General features: G+C 54.0%; 3 protein-coding genes across 3 annotated transcripts; 1 reads left to right on the top strand and 2 right to left on the bottom strand.

Moving 5' to 3' along the window:
* Window positions 1–127: 127 nt before the first annotated feature.
* POX_g09181 (uncharacterized protein) lies at window positions 128–5,819 on the bottom strand (the record flags this gene model as incomplete). The annotated part of the gene is made up of 3 exons (XM_050117940.1): window positions 128–3,179; window positions 3,351–3,508; window positions 4,407–5,819. 3 exons carry the CDS (start codon window positions 5,817–5,819, stop codon window positions 128–130), a joined length of 4,623 nt encoding a protein of 1,540 aa, XP_049966084.1.
* A 620-nt stretch (window positions 5,820–6,439) lies between these two features.
* On the bottom strand, window positions 6,440–10,463 carry POX_g09180 (uncharacterized protein; the record flags this gene model as incomplete). Its single annotated transcript, XM_050117939.1, has 3 exons — window positions 6,440–6,521; window positions 6,595–7,915; window positions 7,991–10,463. The coding sequence occupies 3 exons, from the start codon at window positions 10,461–10,463 to the stop codon at window positions 6,440–6,442; spliced, it is 3,876 nt and encodes a 1,291-aa protein (XP_049966083.1).
* Window positions 10,464–11,961: 1,498 nt separating this feature from the next.
* On the top strand, window positions 11,962–15,424 carry POX_g09179 (uncharacterized protein; the record flags this gene model as incomplete). The annotated part of the gene is made up of 5 exons (XM_050117938.1): window positions 11,962–12,078; window positions 12,209–13,708; window positions 13,782–14,027; window positions 14,091–14,729; window positions 14,816–15,424. The coding sequence occupies 5 exons, from the start codon at window positions 11,962–11,964 to the stop codon at window positions 15,422–15,424; spliced, it is 3,111 nt and encodes a 1,036-aa protein (XP_049966082.1).
* Window positions 15,425–15,471: the final 47 nt, after the last annotated feature.

Raw genomic sequence — 15,471 nt, 5'->3', positions numbered from 1 at the left:
GCCTGATGGAAAGCAAATAGATGGTCAAGAAATGGTGCAGAAAAAGAGTATGTCTATGTACACATTGATTAATTACAGGGTATTATTGATCTAGAAAGTCACAAACAGATGGCAATATCCCAAGGATTCATGCTTCGGCCGACCCACGGAATGGATTGACCTCAGACGGGGGTTGCGATACGGGCGAGGGAAGAAATCCCGCATGCATCTCGTCCACACCCAGTCCGGACTCGTGGCTATCATCTTCATCGCTCTGATGATCTGTCTCGCGCGCCGACTCCGGCCGAGAGATGTCGGCGAGGTCCGACGGCAACTGGGTCTGCAGCCGGAGCCTTTCCGGAGCTTGATGACTCCCGGGCAATACATCTGCTAGGCCGCGGAGGTGAAGAGCCTCATTCGAGGCAGACGCGTGGTTTGGGTCATGCTCGCTCGATTCACCATCGGCCTCGGACGTGACGTCCGATTGCTCTTCCACCTCCTCGCCTGAGCTGGTGGGCCCCACGTTCAATGCCTTGGCCCGCTCATCGTGGCTCCTCAAGGTGTCGTCCACTTCGGTTTGTGACGAGGGACCGAAATGAGTGTCAACGAGGTGCTTGACCACTGGCCAGCCGTAGGCGTTGGTAAACATGCGACGCACGATGATATTGTTGTGGGCGTCGGGTTCCAGTCGAACCAGAACCTTGCGCCAGGTCAGGTCGCGGTGGTATGCCCGGGCGATCTTTTCCTCGACTTTCAGTCCACTTTCATTGCTCTTGGTGCTTGAGCCCGACGGGGATGTCGGTGGGATGTTGGTCGTCTTGGCGGGCGCGGTGGCAGCATGCTTGGGATGCGTAGGACTGAATGAAAGAGTGCGACGCTTTGCGGGTAATGGAGCAGGGATATCTTCCGGGTGGTAGACGCGGTCGTGGAAAATCGTTCGCGGACGGGCAGCAGGATCCAAAATGAAGTCGGGAGGCGGGAGAGGAGGCATCAGCAGGTCGCCTGCCGACTCGAAGAAGGTGGTCTTGGGAGGTGTGTTGACGCCGACATCTTCTTCTTCGTAGAGAGAGTTGCCACGAACCCGGGGTGACGGCGACTCGTCAGAGTCAAAGTTGGCCAAAGTCTGACTTCGTTTATAGATCTTGGCATGTTTATTCTTCGAACGAGGACGTTTCGTCTCTTTCGGCCGGAAGAAGGCCAAAAGACTGGCTAGGGGACCGGGATTGGCATCTTCGCCATTCCTGCTCTCTGTGTCCATTCCTGCAGAGGCTGCACTGTCGTTGTATAAAGATGACTTCCGCCTAGCCAGGAATTGGCTCGGTTTCGGTGACGTTGGCTCTTCTTGTCGGAGCGATGAATTTTCGTCCCGCACCGCTTTTGTATCTTTCCTAGCGTCGACCGATCCGTTCTTGGTCGCCTCTTGAACTTCTCCCAAGCGGGGGACGTCGTCTGGGCGCGCCAGTCGAGGTGACTTGGAGTTAGCGCCGGTCAGCTCGGCCCATCCCCATTCCGCCATCGTACCGACCAGGCCGTTGCCTCGCCTGGCTTTCTCGACTCGACCGAGACCACGCCAGTCAAGGAAGAGAAGACACGAGGTCCGCAACGGCACGATTCCATCGTTGACGACATTGGAGTAGACTGTGCGGTGGTAGAACTTCTTCAGGGCCGTATGTGCTGGGCCACACGGAAGAATACGCAATAGGGGTTTGGATCCCGGGTCGTTATGGCCCTGGTCGTGCCCTGAATCCCCTCGGCCGCCAATGATGGCGCCCCACCCGCTACGTACCTTTGGTGGTGTCCAACTGAGCCCAAGGTCCTGTCCGGTCCGTCCCACAAGTCCAAGATCGAGAGCAAAGCGGACATACATTGGGTTCTCGTTGCTGAGACCCAAGAATGGGGAGGCTAGTGCAATGAAGTTGACCGGCTGGATCCGATCGAAGAACTCCGGGGAGTGTTTCTGGATGTAGGCAATCGCGTAGGTCTGGACCAGCCCACCCAAGGAATGAGCAATGAAGCTGATGCTTGTGATCTGGTAGGCATGGTCGTCGCTCTCCGAATCCGGGTGGTGATGGTCCGACGATGGATGTGGATTGTTAGTCTGTTGATCCTGCTCGTGCCGAGAACTGAAGGCACGAGTGAAAGTGTTGACTCGGTTGAGCTTCAATGGATAATATGGTTGATCTGGATAGGTCATCAAAAGAATGTACTTGGCCAATCGTTTGCCGAGATACTGGATTCCTCGTTCCGTGCGGGCAGCATTGCCTGAGAATCCTCGCACGATGATTTCCTCATCGTCATCGTCGCCGCTTCCCTCATCTCCACTGGCACTGCCGGTGACAGCGCCGTTCCTGGTCCTTTTTTGCCTTTCTTCCTGGGTGACTTTCTTTCTTTTCGCAGCCGCGGCGTCGATACTTTCTTTCATATAGAGCATGTCTGCACCGAGGTTGCTGTGCAGCCCGTGAGTGATGACGACCAAATGAATCTTCTTCTTCTTCCTTTCAGATTTACCCTTGGACTGTTCGGTCGTTGTCCCGGGTACCTCATCCTTTGAGATTCTGTCAGCTCGTTCGGGCGGGCCATCCGCCCGTTCAGACGCCCAGGACGGCAGCGGCGGCGTGTTCCACAGGCTACTCGTATCGTCAACGCGCAGAGTCGTCGACTTGGAGTAGACTCCCTTGGTTGCGATCGCCGAGTGGCCCCGTGCAGTCTCTTCCTTCCAGTGATCCTGCAGTTTCCCGGGAGGTCCATGACTGTTCGACGCTGATCCTCCTGATGAGAAATACTCGATCGAGTTGGCATCGCGAGCCACCAGTAATTCAAAATGAACCGCGGCGGTAGTCGAAAAGATCACCTGGGATACGATCTCGATGACCCAAGTCATACTCCGGTCGCTCCCTTGGCCGAGTTGACCCGCCGCAAGGTTATGGGAGTCCCCAAAGCGCGCCGGCATCTTGATCATCGCATCCCAACTCCCGCCCGCCTTCAGGTAGGGCTCAAACTGGGGGACACCCTCGGTATCTTGGTGATTGTACTTGGCATTTGGATCAAATTTGGACGGATAGCAAGCCGTGTAAAGCGTGTACGGCCCATGGAGATAGGCGGCGCGAAGCGGAATCGCAGAGGTATTCTTGATCTTGACGTAAAGCTCGGAGGGGATAGGTAGGATAGGGTCGGCCGCGGGAGTGTAGGTCAAAGTGTATCTGCAGTGATCCCAGAAGAAGCTTGTCAGCCTTGCTATTTTTCAAGTTACCTGCTAGTTTCTGATCACACCCTCCTCGAGTATAGCGGCCAGAAGTGAAGCTTCCCCCCCCCCCCCCCCCCCCTTCCAGCACGTGTTGGAGTCGCTCGGGGGAATTGCTGCAGTGACATACCGAAAAACTTCTCCAACGCGAACGCTTCCAGTCTGGTGAACCAACAACATATCGGCTGTTGGTACCCTGTGATCGATAGGCTGCTGCCAGCCACCGAGTGTCGTAAAGTAGGGTACACTCGCGGTGTCGTTATTGGCACTGATTCCTTGGTCGGGAGTCTGTGATGCGGAATACGTTCGGGGGGTGATGAGCATCGGATCTGGCCATGTATTCCATGGCCTAGCAAGACATGAACGTTCCCAAAGAGAGACCAGATAGCTTCACATCCACCCGAAAGATCCAGGAATGTTGCAATCGTTCTGCCCTTAGATCATCCCGCACCGTGACTGTTGCTCATGTGAGCCGGGCGGAGAGAGTGCCTGAGCTTAAGCGGAGATCGGAAGATTCGGTCATCGTAGCCTCCGCGGCTGCCGCAGTGAATGTACATTGTACATGATCGATGCATGCCGACAGCCAGATCTATACTTACTGTGAGATCGAAAAACTGGATAATTCGTATTTGAGTTGGATCAGTGCGGGGGCATGGTTTGAAGTGACAGATTGTACGTTCTCTATTCTAGAAAGAAAAGGGAACGACTAGTCATGCAGTGTCGAATGTACATCATTACCTTAATGTTCCCACACAAGCAATTGAATATGCAGCCGGTACACAACCCAGTGGGGCCCGGCCGGCATTTAAGGTGAGGACAACTGAAACAGGCAACAATCTTGGCATCTTGTGTAGAAAATGGTCACTGTTGAGTGGTGGAGCGTAGCAGTTTCAGAGGTACTGATGGCAAACCCCCTGCTTAGATTTCAGCTTGGTCGTGTTTTGGGAATTGACCGACGAGATCGCTCGAATGTAGCCACTCCTACGAGGTGGCACGTGGTCATGTACTCCCATGTACTATTCTTGCAATCCAGCTACACATCGGACAGACATGGGACATTTCAGGCAAGATCGGGATAGTCATTGCGTATTAAATCTGCTTCGATGACTCTGTTCATATTCAGATATATCCATATTTCTTCTTTCCAGTATATACCAGCAAAACCTACCATTTGTCATTCTCTCACTTCAACGGCATCGGCAGGTTTGATCAAATTCAAAACCCGTCTCGTCACCATCCGAATCTCCATCCATCCGCCCTGTTCAACAATGACAATCTTCCCATCAATGCAAACGCGTCGCCATCGCTCTAAATCTTCATCAAAATCGATCCGCACCCTATCGACCTCTTCATATGTCACTAAATCATCCGCCACGTGCGCCCCACCTTGATACGCCAGCATAGTCAGACGCATCGCCTCATCCCCGGACAAAGGTCCAAATCGGAGAAATCGCATCCGCCCGTCCAGCGCTTTCGAGGCCGGAGAGATTAAAAAGTCCTTTTCTAAGCGTGGAACAAGAGTTGTCAGCACGTACATGTGCTCCGTCTCGGGTAAGGTGTGCTGATGAGGGTCGGTGGTGCGTGGACCTTTCCTTTCGCTCGTACTTGGATTGGCACTGGGGTCGAGGTCAGGGCTGGTCAATGTAATCCGGCCTCTGAAACGATGAGGCATACTGCCGTCAGAAGGATAAAGTAATTCTTTCGCGGCCATCTTGAATCTCTCGGTGCCGAATTTCCGATATTCAGTCGTGTCGCTGTCCGCGACCAAGGCGGCGTGAAGGCCCCAGCTCGCGACAACGGCACCATACATGGTCTGGTCAGACCCGAGTTCGGGAGACTCGCTGATGGGAGCGCGCTGTCTGCCCTCGTCTATGACCAGCTGGGCCCCGGGGGAGAAGTTCACCGCGATGGTCGGAACGGAGGTCGGACGACCATAGAGCAAGGCGCGGAGAGCGCCGGCTGGGCCCGATCGTAGACCGATTGAGCTGGCCATGGCATTGCCAGTACCACAGGGAACCAGGGCTATGTCAGGCATTGCTCGAATTGCTCTTTGCGATTTGGAAAAGACATCAATCAAGTCGACGAGTCCTCCGTCGCCGGACAGGAGGATGATCGTTCGGGGAACGCCAGCACAGGCATCCTCCAAAAAGCGCGATCGGGCCAGTTCAAGAATAGTCTGAGAGGACTGTGTCTCAATTGCCTCGTAATTCAGTCCCAAGTAGCGTAAAAAAGGTTCGACGTTGTCGCGAAAGACTTGTTTCGCAGAGCCTGTCCCGCTCCGAGTCGAGATGATGACCTGGATGGGCTTGTCCCGACGCAGATGGCGAGGAATCTCTTGCAGATGCGAAGAGAGACCTTCAGGAATGGAAGCTATATCAATTTGACACAGGGAACTCGGCGTTTCATTTGGGCTATTATTAGCCGAGTTCCGGTCGATGTACAGTACGCGATATTCAGATGTGGACGAGGTCGGAGAGCGCACAACGCCCACAAGGTCCGTTAATTCGACTTGACGCTCGTGTCCCGTCGAGGGACTCCAACGCAGAGTCCGCGCAGCCTCGTCGACTGAAACCGTCGCGGCAACTTCGAGCGGCGACATAACTAAGTTCGCTTTCAGTCTTTGTTTTCTGGGAGAATAGCAGCTTGGAAAGGAGAAGGAAGAGAGGGCAGGAGACGGTTATATGCTCGAGGAAGAGGGATGATCAGATAAGCTGACACAAGATTGGCACGAGGAAGCCGAATGTAGCTAGGAGCGCTTATAGTCGTCCCCGAGCCGGACCAGGCCTCCAGCATCTGATATGGATGAAGGAACTGTCCTGAATACTACCCAAGACAAGATAAGAAATGAAGAGAGAGCCAACTATGGTCAATTCTGGTCAATTCTGGTCAAAAAAAAATTGCCCGATTGCTCGGCTGTCCATTTCTAAGCTGAGGTGGTAATCGGAAGCATCCTAGCTGGTCCGTCAAAAAAAGCACCCATTCCAGCGGACCTTGAGCCGCATTTCAGGAAGCAGCATGACTGGGGCGTTTATTTATATACAAAGCACAGTACTAATACAGACACGATTCGTGGCATCCAAGCAAGGTACCGTCGAGGGTAACGCAGAATCGTCGAGCCAACGAAAACCGAAAAAGTGGAAAAGTGGAATAATAGGCGGCGCCCACTATTTATAGTTGTCGTATACTGGTATGACGCACGGAGGACTCGGAACTGATGGACTAAACGCCCTGCTCAACCGGCGAGGACGCGAAATGCTTGTCACTGAGGTTCACGGCAATGAACGACTTCGGTAATTTGACCCTGTTTCAATCCGTTAGTTCAAGCGATGACGAAAAATGAAGGTGAGGATCGCGTAAGAATCCGGGGCGCTCACGTGTCGAATTTCGCCTTCAGAGTCTCAATCACTTCTTTCCAATCCTGATGAGCAGTGAGGCTGCGTCGTGGGGCACAGCCAATGGCGTGTCGAGAATCGAGTTGCACATCAAGTGGGTCAAAGGCGTGGCAGCCGGGGCTGATGGAAATGCGGATGGAGTATGAGTACGGCTCAATCTCATTTTCACTGTCGATGGACTCGTACAGCTCGAAGCAAATCTGAGAAAGGTAGTCGAGTTCGGGAATAGCCCGACGCGCAATCTTGGTTTGAATCCCACCTTCCAGAATGCAGTTCAGCAGGGTGTAAATGTGGGACTCCTTGGTAAAGTAGAAGAAGGACTTTGCGTCGTCAGAGGCTTGGACCTCCTCAAGATCGTGCACGATTTCTTGCAGCAGAGGCAACGATGTGAGCAGACCAATCTCGAGCTTCTCACTATCGGTAATGCCGTACTCCTGGGGCGTTACGTAGTCGAACAGCACCTTGGCCAACTTGTACAATTCACGAAGCTTGGACAGCCGCTCGTCGACTTTGCACTTGGTGGAGTTGGAACCGGGGAAGAGCTTGAAGTAATGGTCATACGAATCGTCCAAAGCTCGGAGTTGCGGGAAGGATTCCAGCGCGTGCAGCCGTTTCTTCCAGTTGAAACGGTGGCCAAATGACTGCGTCTCGCCGCGCTCCTCTGTGCGCTCACTCGCCGGCTCCGACCCTGACTTGCTGTCGGAGGCTGAGTCGGACTTGGAGGCACTGCGGCCCTTGGAGCCACTGCAATCGTCTTCTTCCCGGTCGTTCTCGGGAGGCATAAAGACCCACTCGAGGAACTGCCGGTTGTGCAGGGCATCAAATTTCATACTATCGTAGAGCTCCGAAATCTTGCTTGGGTCGACCTTTTCAGTGTCGCAGAATTCAGCAAAGAGCTTCTCCCAGCGCTCCCTGAATAATCGCGGGTCTTCACCGGCGCACCAACGACCCTGAACATTGTTCAGTTCAGCATTCTCCGCATCTTCCTGGTCGAGTGCGTCTTCCCCTTTCCTCGATGCCGACGCTTCGAGCTCTTGAAAGTTGTGTCGCATGACACTTCGATGGTACTTCATGAGCTCAACCACCGTTGCAAGAACAACCGATGGTTCGGGAATATTGCTGTCCTTGGGCCATGCGAATTGAGATGGCGCGAATCCTTCTCGCAATAGCAGCTTGAGCTTCTTCTTGACCTTGTCCATGACGTCCTTGGCGGCATTAGAATCATCCAGCAGATCCTTGCGAACTTGGATAAAGTCCTCAGGAATCTCCTTCTGATCGAGGAACGATGATGCCCAGATTTGCGCTAGACCAATTTATTAGTAAACACAATCCTCCCCCCTCAAAAAAAGACTGGAGTAGCTAGGGTGGCTGCACATACCACTCGTGCTTACTCTCCGTTCGGAGCTTGTGAATAGTCGCACGTTGCTCAGTGCCTCCTTGTTCATCAGCTTCAGATCGTCTCGCATGTTGAGGCCCAGGTCCTGCGCTTGATAACGTGCCGCATGGGTTGGCTCTCCGCCCCATTTGATCACCAGCTGCAGTTTGTCCAGAATTAAGTCGTTTTCCACGGCGGAGAAGCGAGAGAACGTGGCACCCGAGATCGAGTCACTGCGGGTCTGGGGCCGACGAAGAGGGTCACTGTCTACCCCGGCCTCACCTCCCGTCTCACCCGGCGTGGGCGTCAGTACCTCTTCAGGTATGTTTTCTTCCGCGGCCGGAGTGGCCGTCGTCTCCGAGTCACGCTCCCGCATCTCTGGCGACATTTCCTCCGGTCTGCGTTTACGGAACATGGGCTTAATCTGCACCTTGGTACCAGGCCATCCACCCTTCTTTTCAAGTGAAGTACGGAGCAGCTTTAGCTTGTCCATGTCCTCCAGGCCCTGATCCATAGCGACCTTGACCGCATTGGACACGCTAGACAGAGCAGCCTCGCCTTTGATGACCACTTCCTCTTGATGACCCTTGAGAAGATCAACGAAAGGTTGACTGTGGAATGTGAACTTGAACTTTTGCTTTGGTGTGCGATCAGCATGGCGAATAACCGCCACCATTCCCTTCAATCTCCACGAGTGCTTCGATGCCGGGGGTGGGGGAGGGGGAGCCGCCATGCCATCGTTTGACTGGTGGATAGAAACCGCGGGTGACTTTGTGTTGGATGGACTAGGCCCGCGATTTTCAAATTGAGCATCCCGAGGACTCGCCACCGCCGAGTTCCCTAAGACATCTAGGACTTCCGCTTGGCCATTTGACGATGTGACCGACGGCGCGCCGGTGGCCGTTTCAGAAGCGTTTGATTCGGGGGCCTTGTGCACAACACCCGAATTTCCATATAGTCTGGATGTACTCGGCGACTTGAGCAGCGTTTTCAATGCCTGTCGATGGGATCCTGTCATACTTCGGCGTGACGAGCCGACCTCTGCACTTTGCGAATCCACCACGTCTGTCGCAGGTTCGCCTCGGCGTCTCTCCAGATCTGCGAGGAAGGTCTCGCGCAGAATGTGGGCGCACTTGTCGTAGTAGTCGTTGTTGTCTTTGACGAAGCTCCACCCATTGACGTCAATCACGTAGCTTTTATCGCCAACGCGGAGCATATCGAAGCCGCAAATCCGCTGGCCAAATCCATTCGAGATCTTTGAAGCAATGGCTGCTTCCTCTTTGCTCAGCTTGGTAATGTAGCGCAATTCCTTGCCATGGGTATTGCGTCGAACAAGGCCGTCCACTACAGGGGATTTTCGCGTTTCGGCGTGGCAGAAATCTGGCCCCACGGTGTAGGCTTTCACATCCTCTGCATTATCCACCCGTAGAAATTGTTCGTAGAGATAGCTGGCCTCGGGCTCAGTCACTGACCGTGGAATGGTCATCTCCGGGTCGTATTCGGAACTTTTGTTGCCCACTTTGCGGAACAGCTTCCGACCCCCACCGCCGTACTGCTGATCGTTGGGAAAGTAGATGTGGATATTGTGGTCCTCACCATTGACAGGCTTTTCCACAAAGGGCTTTCGCAAAGTCTTGCCATCCACAATCAAGGACTCTCCATCCTCGGACATGGACACATTCTGCGTTCTCGGGGTGCCACCACCCGTTCCGTCCTCCGGGCCGTCCAATTTGACCCCGGTCAATTGGAGGATGTGTTGAGCCAACTCGGCCGACTCCAAGACGGGTCCACCATCTCGATTAACCTCCATCCTCTTCGGAGTGGGCACTCCCATCTGATCGAGAATCCGAAGACAAAGTCGACGATCCCACAGCACCTTTTGCATGGGCAGATCGTTTACGCAAAACGGCTTGCGCAGCTTGGCATAGGCAATTGCCTTGTCCAGAGGGAATCCATCCGAGAAGAAAGCGATCAGAAAGTCACAGACAGGCCAATTCTCCACAGCCTCGTCGAGAATCACCTTGTCACCAAACACAATGACCTCGAAATCTCCCTTGGATTGCAGACGAGTCAGGATATTCTGACTCGGCTTGCTGCGGGCCTTGACGTCCAGCGCGCACACCCCCAGTCGCCACGGTTTTGGCCCACTCGCCTCCATCTCACTTATTGAACTGGCCGCCGTACTCCCACTGAACCGCCGGCGGGCACGACTGGAGGAGCGGGTCACATGGCCCATTCTGTTTCCCGAACGAGGCTCTTGCGTTGCATCACCTCTGGCTGCCTTCACTGGCGAATGCTGATTATGGACCCTGCTGGACGTGGACAAGTCGACCGGAGAGAGGCCTTTTGAATCCGGAGTCGATTCCAAGACCGGCAGAAGGGACGAGTCTGAGACGAGGGCATTATCGGCAGGAGCGCTCAACAATTCGGCATCTGGGGGTGAGCGAGCACCCGATGAGCCATTGTCTAGATCCATGGCATTGAGTGTTTGATGGCAGGATCTCAAGGGACACAGGAGAAGGGAAGAATGTCGAGGATGCGGTCAGAGGTCTGCGGGTCGATCCTGGGTGCGGTGTGGCGATAAGACAAGCGGAGGATGAAGAGGGGAGAGGGATTCAAGTAGAGTGGGGGGCGTGCGATTGTCCACGAGGTCGAATGTGGAACTGGTTCCGTGGAACTTGATCAAGTCAAGACTTGCGTTCAGTCCGAGGTTGAAGCAATTGCAATTCTCGTGATCTATTGAAAATGAGGGAAGGCGAAACAAGAGAAGAATTTCATGAACTGCTGCAGCTGATCGCATGGACTCATTTTTCCAGTGACCTCATTGGGCTCTTCCGCATGCAAAAGAGACCACCGCCGAGAGTCTCGGCCAGCCCCGATACGACTCGACAATCGACAATCAACCGTGACTCTATGGAAGTGAACATAGTCCGAAATAACTCGTGGTACTGACGGTCTTACGGCCTACAATCATAGCAGAATCTACGAATAATCTATCATCGGACAGAAAAACAAACATCGAGTCAAAGCTCAAGAAAAAGGAAACTCTGCTTATCTAGATGTAAAGCGATGGGTCCACCGCCAGCCACTAACTTGCCAGATTCGCACTAATAAGCCGCAATGCGTGAGCGCAAACCAGTGACGAAAGAGCGGCGTGGAACGCACTCGCCCTAGTGCTGCATGTTTGCTTATTCTTGCTTCCTTTGGGAAGTATATCAAGTGATCAGGCAGTGATGTAGTTTGGACCATATAGAATGTTTACGTTGAAAATAGCCAGATTGCGAGCCACCACCTTCCAGCTATCTCTTGATCACCAATTTGACAGACCGAAGCGCCCCATCAAAATACGTTTGTGCTTTCTTTCTTTGCTTCTTTTTCCTTACAAAAGAACGAGATGATAGTGCGACTCCGCATTGCCAGAACATAGCTGGTTTGTATTTGAACGACCTTCTCAGGGCGGGCATGTTTCTTTGCCCTTGGCGGCACTGGCCTTAAGCAGCTAAATGTGACGCTGTGTGGTGATTATTCTCGAATCGTCGCAGCCCGACGGGTATAAACAGGCAGTATACATCTAGTAAGCTACGGTGGCTGATGCAATATTGAGAGCTCCGAGTCAAGACGAGTATGCCAGTGTGTTCCTCCAAATTACAGACAACCAAACCGAACCATATCCCCTTTGAATCCAATTTGATTCGCATTGTCAGTACGATAGTTTAATTCCATTGCAACCGGATCCTGCTGTAAATTCCGGCGTCTGTGCAGGTCCAATTGAAACAGAGCTACGAAAACAACCTTTTCGAGCTTGGCGGTACGATAAGCCGATAATAAGTGATAAGAAGGCAAGTGATTGCGGGCCGATAAGGTGCGGTTTGGGGATGCCAGAAGGCGGTGTGGCTGAAAGCTCCCGCAGAAAAAAAAATCCCGCCTGAAATTATCGAGACGGTTCACGAGCGTAACCGGACAAAAGCATCACAATGCCGGCTCTGGCCAATGATACCTTTGATCTGCCTCTGGCCAAGAGGCAGAAGACTGTTCTCGAGAAGGCACAAGGATCTTCCCGAGGAGGTTCCAAGATTTTTGCACCTTACAGGGTACGACTACTGCTCCAATTGAACTCTCTCACCGAGAGAAAGATAAAAGCACCGCAAGGCTGCCAAATCAGATAAGCTCTGTGAAAATTGACGAACTACGGTACTAACATTGCTTTGCTCTTTGAAATAGACTCTAGGTCTTGTATCGCCGACCTCGGTCCCTTTCACCTTTGTGCGCCTGGGCAAATCGACCTTCCAGATCACGACCTCAGTCGGTCATACTTTGCAAACCTATGATGTGCGCAAGGGCTTGAGCCTCATTTTCCTGAGTCGACCACAAACTCCTGAGACCATTACTGCGACGTTCGCCTGGCAAGATAAGGTCTTTGCAGCATGGGGCCACCTTCGACCGCGGTCGCCCGGTGGCATCTGGGTCTTCAAACGTGGAAAACGAGTAGCGTCCTTGGACAGCCCCGGACTGGATGCACCCATTGAACGTTTGGCGGTATTTGGCTCATGGGTGGTCGGCTGCTGGTCAGGTGGATTGGAAGTATGGAAGAATGGCAGCTATGAGCACTACACCAGTCTGCGACCCCGGCCGATTCCCGGTGCATCGGGAGACCAAGTCTATTCCGGTGTCATGTGCACCATGCCCACTTACCTCAACAAAGTCTTCGTTGGTCGCACCGATGGTGCTGTTGACATTTGGAACCTGCGCAGCGGCAAGCTTCTCCACACTCTTCAGCCTCCATCCGCCTCTTCACAGCCGGGCCCCGTGACGGCAATGCAGCACACCCCGGCCCTTTCCCTTCTCGCCATCGCGCACAAGGACGGTTCTTTGGCGATTCAAAATGTCGATTCTGGCGAATTGGTATTGTCTCTGAGAAATTCTGCTGCCCGAGCTGCCCCGGTGACATCCATCGCTTTTCGGAGCGATGGCCTTGGCGCTGGTCACGATGGACGAATGGCCGGCGTGATGGCCACAGCTACGAGCGGAACGGGAGATATTACAATGTGGGATCTGAACAACGGGGGTCGAGTGGCGGGTATCCTTCGAGGTGCCCACCGAGTGTCCAACAACATCTCAGCAATGGGCGTGAACCGGGTTGAATTCCTGGATGGTCAGCCCGTACTCGTCTCGTCGGGCGATGACAACGCCTTGAAGACGTGGATCTTCGACGAGACGCCATTTTCGCCCATTCCCCGCCCATTGCATTCTCGAGCGGGTCACTCCGCGGCTGTCAACACGATCGAGTTCCTCCCGGCCTCGTCGGACGGTTCCGAATTTGGTGGCAAGTGGCTCTTGAGTGCAAGCAAGGATTGCAGTATGTGGGGCCTTAGTCTTCGCAAAGACAGCCAGCACGCAGAAATGTCACAAGGCAATGTGGAGCGCAAGGCCAAGAAGATGGGCCCCTCGGACCACACCGGAATGACCTCGGCCGAGGCGCTCAAGGCGCCTGAGGTGACCTGTATTGCCAGCTCGCTCAATCGGGATGGTGGTATGGGCACTGCTACTTCAGGGCCAGTGTGGTCGAATCCTAAGTTTGGGACCACGGATGCCACCAATGCCACCGGCTGGGAGAGTGTCGTGACCGGGCACCGGGGTGATCAGCATGCCCGGACTTGGTTCTGGGGCAAGAAAAAGGCTGGTCGCTGGGCCTTTGCTACTAGTGACGGAACGGAAGTCAAGGTAAGCCCACTATCGTCACCATCTACACCACTTTCGACGCTAACACGTGTGTGTTTCTGTCTTTTTGTTACAGAGCGTTGCGATGTCTCCCTGCGGCACATTCGCCGTTGTTGGATCAGCCGGCGGTGCCATTGATATGTTCAACATGCAGTCCGGTCAGCATCGCCAAAGTTTCCCTCCGCGCGCACCCAAGCCTCGCAAAGCGAAAATGCCGGTGGTGGATTATTCGGCGGACAAGCATACCAAAGCGGTCACTGGTCTTATGGTCGACAACTTGAATCGAACGGTGATCAGCTGTGGTCTGGATGGCAAAGTCAAGGTATGTTGGTGTGCCCCCAAGCCAGTGATCCTAGCTACCCGACGTGACTAATGTGATCTTTAGTTCTGGGATCTTCTCAAGGGCACATTGATTGATCAGCTCGATTGGCATCCCATGGCGGCCATCACGGGACTCCGCTACAGCAAGACCAGCGATCTGGTTGCCTTCAGCTGTGACGATCTCTCCATTCGCGTGGTGGATCTGGAGACCCGAAAGTTGGTTCGTGAGTTCTGGGGCTGTGTGGGTCAGGTCAATGACTTTATTTTCTCCAACGACGGACGTTGGATCGTCGCGGCCTCCATGGACTCCGTCGTCCGTGTCTGGGATCTGCCCACGGGTCATCTCATCGATGTTTTCCGCGTCTCCAGTACTTGCGTGTCGCTGGCAATGTCGTCAACTGGCGAGTTCCTTGCTACTGCGCACGCCGGTAGCATTGGAATCAGCCTTTGGAGCAACCGATCCCTTTTCATGCCCGTTTCGACCAAGAATATGGATGACGATGTAATCGAAGACGTGGCTGTGCCTACCTCTTCCGGTGAGAGCGGTGCGGGACTGGTCGAGGCCGCGTTTGTGGACGCAGAGGAAGTGGATGAGTCCGAGGGGCCAGTGCTGGCCACTGAACAACTCCAGAAAGACATGGTGACACTGAGTCTGGTTCCCAAGAGCAGATGGCAGACATTGCTGCATCTGGATTCCATTCGGGTACGATACCCCTGCTCCAGGCAGCAGTCTTGTTTCTCGCGACGACTTGACCTGAATGAATGAATACTGACCCGCGATAATGATAGGAACGGAATCGCCCGAAAGAAGCCCCGAAAGCCCCTGAAAAGGCACCTTTCTTCTTGCCCTCTCTGCTTGGCCCTGGCGCTTCTCAAGCCGCTAAAGACGCCGCCGCGGCCGACGCTGCCGAGTTGGCAGCTCTCACGCAGACCGTGGACGCGGAGCGGTCTCGCGTGTCCAAACTTCAGTCCGGTAATCTTGGTCCCGCAGAATCTCCCATCACACGACTCCTGGAATCCGGACACGAAGGTGGCTCGTTTGATCCTCTTGTTGAGCATATGAAATCCCTTTCGCCTGCACGGGCCGACCTTGAGATCCGCTCTCTGGATCCCCGTGTGCGTAACGGATTCTCTGAATTGGCGACTTTTGTTGAGGCGCTCACTGCACGCCTCAAGCTGCGCCGGGACTTTGAGCTGGTGAACGCGTGGATGGCTGTTCTGCTGAAGATTCACTCCGACACAGTCGCTCTCTGCTCGCATCGCGACGAGCCCGAGTATCGGCTGCTGCGGGATGCTTTGGCGGCTTGGGCTCGCGAGCAGCGGCAGGAAGGCGAGCGCTTGGCCGGCCTTGTAGGATACTGTCGTGGTGTTGCTGGCTTCTTGCGTTCAGCTCGTTGATTCATTTTGTTTTTTTGTCTATTCTTCTCACTCGTGGAGTTGGAAAA

This window comes from Penicillium oxalicum, chromosome VII (assembly GCF_001723175.1).
Source record: "Penicillium oxalicum strain HP7-1 chromosome VII, whole genome shotgun sequence".
NCBI lineage: Eukaryota > Fungi > Ascomycota > Eurotiomycetes > Eurotiales > Aspergillaceae > Penicillium > Penicillium oxalicum.
The sequence above is the reverse complement of the archived record's forward strand: the minus strand, read 5'-3'. Positions and strand labels throughout refer to the sequence as shown.